Source organism: Aptenodytes forsteri, unplaced genomic scaffold (genome assembly GCF_000699145.1).
Source record: "Aptenodytes forsteri isolate BGI_AS27 unplaced genomic scaffold, ASM69914v1 Scaffold342, whole genome shotgun sequence".
In the NCBI taxonomy this organism is placed as follows: Eukaryota; Metazoa; Chordata; class Aves; order Sphenisciformes; family Spheniscidae; genus Aptenodytes; species Aptenodytes forsteri.
The window spans coordinates 1,955,829-1,961,530 of NW_008795853.1; the positions used below are offsets into that span (position 1 = coordinate 1,955,829).

General features: G+C 42.0%; 1 protein-coding gene across 2 annotated transcripts; it reads left to right on the forward strand.

The window, feature by feature from the left end:
• Window positions 1-251: 251 nt before the first annotated feature.
• On the forward strand, window positions 252-4,071 carry HNRNPDL (heterogeneous nuclear ribonucleoprotein D like). 2 transcript variants are annotated; one of them, XR_657782.1, is made up of 8 exons: window positions 253-417; window positions 506-667; window positions 947-1,078; window positions 1,195-1,309; window positions 2,148-2,315; window positions 2,530-2,627; window positions 3,009-3,112; window positions 3,800-4,068. XR_657782.1 is itself a non-coding variant. In XM_009283677.1 (7 exons), exons 1-6 carry the CDS (start codon window positions 253-255, stop codon window positions 2,598-2,600), a joined length of 813 nt encoding a protein of 270 aa, XP_009281952.1. In that variant the 5' UTR covers window position 252; the 3' UTR covers window positions 2,601-2,627; window positions 3,800-4,071. The 2 variants fall into 2 exon arrangements, 1 of the variants encoding a protein (XP_009281952.1); XM_009283677.1 differs by lacking the exon at window positions 3,009-3,112 and having other exon boundaries at window positions 252-417; window positions 3,800-4,071.
• The last annotated feature ends 1,631 nt before the right edge of the window (window positions 4,072-5,702 follow it).

The following is a 5,702-nucleotide window of genomic DNA, read 5'->3' on the forward strand; positions in this document are numbered from 1 at the left end:
TTGGCTTGCGGCGGCCACGAGCGGGCTTGCTCCGTGTGCTACTCGTGCATTTGCACCCAGCCGTGTGTGTGTACGCGTGTGTATTTACATGTATTCTTATGTACTTCTTGCGTTTCAGGAAAATGTTTATTGGAGGCCTCAGCTGGGACACCAGCAAGAAAGACTTGACAGAGTGTGCATTTGCACCCAGCCGTGTGTGTGTACGCGTGTGTATTTACATGTATTCTTATGTACTTCTTGCGTTTCAGGAAAATGTTTATTGGAGGCCTCAGCTGGGACACCAGCAAGAAAGACTTGACAGAGTATCTCTCTCGGTTTGGCGAGGTTGTGGATTGTACGATTAAAACAGACCCCGTCACTGGGAGGTCGAGGGGATTTGGGTTCGTGCTCTTCAAGGATGCTGCCAGCGTGGAGAAGGTGGGTGGATTTCTTGTGGATCGATGGCACAAAGCCTGCCGGTGTCACTGTAGTGATCTGAGACTTTGTTTCCTTGTGTGCTTCTTAGGTGTTGGAACTGAAGGAACACAAACTGGATGGGAAGTTAATAGATCCTAAAAGGGCAAAAGCCCTAAAAGGGAAGGAGCCACCAAAAAAAGTGTTTGTTGGTGGGCTGAGTCCAGATACATCTGAAGAACAGATTAAGGAGTACTTTGGCGCTTTTGGCGAGGTATACTATAATGGCATATAAGAGCAGCTCTGGTTTTCAAGTGCAGTGTTGCCTCTGTTTTAAGACAAAAGAATTTGTGAGGAGAGAGCTGGCTCAGGCTTGCATAAAACTTGGAATTGTTGAAACTATATGCATGTTAATGATTCCATAGTGTTGTGATGGGCTGATTTATAGCTGTAAAAAACAGTCGGCATAGACGTTGGACTGCCGAATGGTTCTGGTAGCATAAAAAGTTGTTTATAGATTTCATGCTTTATCGATAGGTACTTTTGATTTCAGATTGAAAACATTGAGCTTCCCATGGACACAAAGACGAATGAAAGGAGGGGCTTCTGTTTTATCACGTACACAGACGAAGAGCCAGTAAAGAAGTTGCTAGAAAGCAGATACCATCAAATTGGTTCAGGCAAGGTATGGAAGCTCTTGTTCTTAGCATGTGAAATAGACCATCTCTGTAGGCTTCCTGAAAGCAACTCACAAAATGGTCTTCAAATTCTTGATGAGTTAAAGAATTTCTGTCTTTACAGTGCGAGATCAAAGTAGCACAGCCCAAAGAGGTATACAGGCAACAGCAGCAGCAGCAGAAAGGAGGAAAAAGCAATGCGGCTGGTGGACGAGGAGGTGGAAGGGGGCGTGGACGGGGTGAGTGTTTTAGATGTTGAAATTAATGTAAATGCTTAAGTGTCTGTACCAAACAGGTGTTTGTAGATATTCCAGCTTTTGGGCTGCATGCAGATCCCATATTTAAATTGAATGTGGAAAGTAGCCTGTTAATAAATGGTATTTTGGTGGTTGTGATTGCTTTTGGAAGCTTAAGAATCTCTTCCTGCTCTGCTTGCATTCAAGTGGTGAAGTGGCAAGCTGGGTATAGGGTGCTTTTGTATACCCACAGTCGACAGCATAGCTAAACGGATAGTGCAGTTATCCTTTCACATGAAGGGATACACTGTTAGTTGGCTCACAGGTGAGAAACAGCTGTTGGCTAAAGAGGAAGACAGTCACTCTGCTACACCTTGCAAATAGATGAGAAGCAGTCAGCTGTTATGTTACATGTTAATGCATCTCAAGAGTCAAGCAGTCACAACCAACACAATGCAGTAAAGCTGATCCTGTGGTATAACTTGGTGTTCAGGCAATTAATGATCCAAAATGGAACTTAAACAGCAGGAGCTGCTCTAGTGCGTGCCTTCAGTGTTGTGGTGTTTTGTTTTTCCTGGCTGTCTTATGAGCAGGACTATCTGCTGTCTTTCTCTAACGTTGTTGTGGGTGGTAAGATCTTATGACACATCTCTCATATCTAAATGAGATGCCTCAATTCCTTTTAGAAAATTATTTTTCTTGGGTTCTTGGGAAGGTAAGAGGATTCTTCCAGGTAATAGTTCTGGCATAGAAAGATTGCCATAGAAAATTCGATGAAGTAGCATACAAGAGGAGTGAAACAATAAGTTCTGTAACTTAGAAATGCTATACTTGGTTTCAGGTCAGGGCCAAAACTGGAATCAAGGATTTAATAACTACTATGATCAAGGATATGGAAACTACAATAGCGCTTACAGTGATCAAAGCTACAGTGGCTATGGAGGATATGACTACTCTGGGTACAACTATCCCAATTACGGATATGGGCCGGGATACACAGATTACAGTGGTAAGTAGTTTTGATCTCATTCTAGATAATAATAGCATGCATCTTTAAACAGGGGCCTCTTATAGTAACTTGTTCTGTAACATCTCTTATTCATAACGCATGGTTCTAAAGAGTAGCCCTGTTAGTGTACTCTATGGGAACAATCTCCTTCAGAGTGTCGGATGTTAATCTTAATGCTTCTGGGTTGTTTTTTTTCCCCCCATGTTATCTACAGGTCAACAAAGCACATACGGAAAGGCATCCCGTGGTGGCGGCAATCACCAAAACAACTACCAGCCGTACTAAAGCAGTACCTAGTACTTGAGGAAACAGGTGTGTACATGAGTGCAAGGTCCACTCTAAGTATGTCTAATCTAATTTAAAGATCAATAGACAAATGAAGAGTAAAAACTTGCGTAGCATGACTTTTCCTTTAATTAAGCTTTTGTTAACTTAAAAATACTTTTTTTTTAAAACCAGCTTTGCCTACAGTGTCTATAGATCTTTAACTTTGTAAAAATGTGACTTTATCTTCTTTAGTACTTCAGAAAAACATAAGAGTTTTTCTGTTTTGCGTTGTGTACCAGGTGGTCTAGAGGAATAATTAAACTTATTAGAAGTATTAACAGGTAAAGTACTGAAATGGGTACAACTTAAGGAAAACAAGAATGTTGTCTTCTAACTCTGACATTATACCTTGTTTGTACCCGCCAGCGGGAACTTCATTGCAGGCCGTGTGTCACCCTGACCACGTCTATCTCTGGGGTCGCACGTTGCAGGCAGAGCGCAAGGCATACACCAGAAAACGCTGTCCTGTGGTATGGTCTCTTCCAACTTCATGTACCAGCGTAAAGATTAAAGTGGAAAACTTCAGACTTTGGCTTCTTTTTTTAATCTTTTTGGAGATTAAGTGTCTTAACTTAAATGGTTTTTTACAGGAGTTAAAGTACATAAATGCCTTTACAGCTTAATCATTTGGTCTTCTGTTTAGTGTTGTATTTCAATTGTGGAACCTCATTTTAAGTGTGCATTGTTTAAGATTTAATGCTTGCTTTTTTTCTTTTTATAGCTAATAGTGAAATCTGCAAACCAAAACGAACTTTTAAATCTGGAAAAACATTAAAGATCATATGCACATGGACTGTTTGAACTAAATCGACCTGACTTGTGTTTGCACAGCAGTCGTTTAGATGGATAAATAATTGGAAACCCTTTTGGCAGTGTTTCCAGCGGAAAAAAATAACTGATCCAGAGCCTGATTAATAGTCTAAATCAGATGTGTGTTCTGGAACAGCTTCCTAAATGGGCTAAATGGCTATATTTGGGAAGATAAATTAATGATGGGTAACAAAACCTCTTGTGTTACCTTAATAAATATGCATATGATCTTTAACAGTGAAGAAAGGAATATATAGAAGACTTAAAGCAGTTCATGAAAATGGACCTTTTAACGATTCTTGTAGTAACTTGCACAGATCTGACATACATTTTGTCTTGATTTTTAGGTAGAGATACTGCAACAAAGCCATCTTGCAGCGCATCGTGAGTGAATGGAGGGTGGTCTTCGTGAGAGGAAATGACTATTTTGTAAAAGACTTTTAGTGTATGACACAACTGTGTCCAACTGTACATAGCGGCTGACTAGTTTTCTTTTATGGTTTTTACTTTCTTTTTGCCATTCATGTTATGACACAATGTGGACTTGTGTTTATACAAACTTTATTTGTATAATTTCATCTTAAAGGATTCTCTAATAAATGCTTACTTAAGTGAATGTGTAGTCTTGCTGTTGGCTGTCAGCTAGCTTACAGTGCTATAACTATACTTCTGTAGAAGGGCAGGTACCTTTCTGGAGATCATAAATGGCTCAAGACAAGGTTGTGTATACAGGTCAGCACAATCCACTCCTTTTCCTGACCTGTCTTAAGAGCACCATAGTGCCTTGAGTTTAGTATTGCTGTGGAAGATGGCAGAGTTGGTTCCTGCCAGCTGCAGAAAAGGGAGTGGTGGTCTGTGGCACAACACTGCCAATTTCATACATGTCAAGGGAGGGATCTAGAACTACTGCAGCATGTTTTTTATGCTGCTAGCTCAGCACTGCTTGAGGGGTTGGAGGGTGAGATCTGTATCGCCCTTCAAGGTTTTTCAAGCACTTAGGTTCTAGAACACTCAAGGCTAGAATTTAATTACTTCCCTAGAGCAATTGCTCCCTGTCTATTCCAATTCCAAGCAGGAGATTAGAAGTTCCTGAACTTTTGGGTCAGCAAGTAATTTCTGTACAAGTTGGGATCTATTCCTTCAAGTTAGATCCTGTCCTGGACTCAACTGGACCAGAAAACAGGTTTCCCATCTTGTATATTAGCAAGCAACATAACAAAAGCCTGAATGAATGATTACCAGAGAAGGGTAACTGCTTTAACCAGCAGGTTGTTTTCCAAATAGGAGAGCAGCTGGGATGGGTAAGTGAGCATACATATTCTGCCTCAGGCCAAAGGATTGCAGCAGTCTGCCTTAAGTTTTTTTTTTTCTCAGCACAAGTATCTAGTCATGCATCAAAAATAAACCTTGCTTGTTAGAGTAAAGTGAGATGTGAGTAGCTATTTCACAGGGGAAACTGGTCTTGCAAACTTTTAAAGGGAGTAGTCTGGGTAGAGGTTTCTCTAAAAGTTTCCAAACCATAATTTCAGTGTTTATTTGTCTCTCAGGCAGCTGGGTATTTTATTTCCTTCTGTCATACAGAAGAGCTGCATACCATAACTACTATGGGTTAAGCAGTTGCTAGATCTGGGGAGGTTCTTGTCACCTTAGCCATTAGATTGGATGAGAGAAGACTCGTTTCATCGCTGGCTACAAACTAAAGAAACAGCACATGGCTGCTGGGAGAAATCACAGTGGTATGTGACTTTGTACTCCCAACTTTTCCAAGAGTGCAGCTGAATGCAGAAGCTGTCCTTGCCAGCAGTGCCTCCGGGTGGCTGCAAGCACTGCTTTACTTTTGCCACTAGGACACGGCCTTGCTATTACGCTTGTTTGTTAATATACAAAAACCCACTTGTCTAAGAGTCAAGTTTTATTTCATCCTGTAGCAATTTATGTCTTAAATTTAAAAGCGGTTTTTTGGGTTTGTTTTTTTTTTTGGTAAAAGCTTCATTTCGGTACCTACAGGCGCTGGATGCCCCAGGGGGCGTCCACAGGTTGCGAGATGCCCAGGAGCTCAGTGCAGGCCGGCCCTGCGGGCTCGAGTCCCCGCAAAGCTCGGAGAGTCGCGTCGGGCAGGCGCCCGGCAGCTGCCGCTTGGAAAGCTGCTCCGCAGCGGCCACACGAAACACCCAAAAGTGTTGCGGTTAGCGGCAGGCCGCCCCAGTTTCGGCCCCGCGCGCACCAGCAACGCGTACGCACACAACGCAC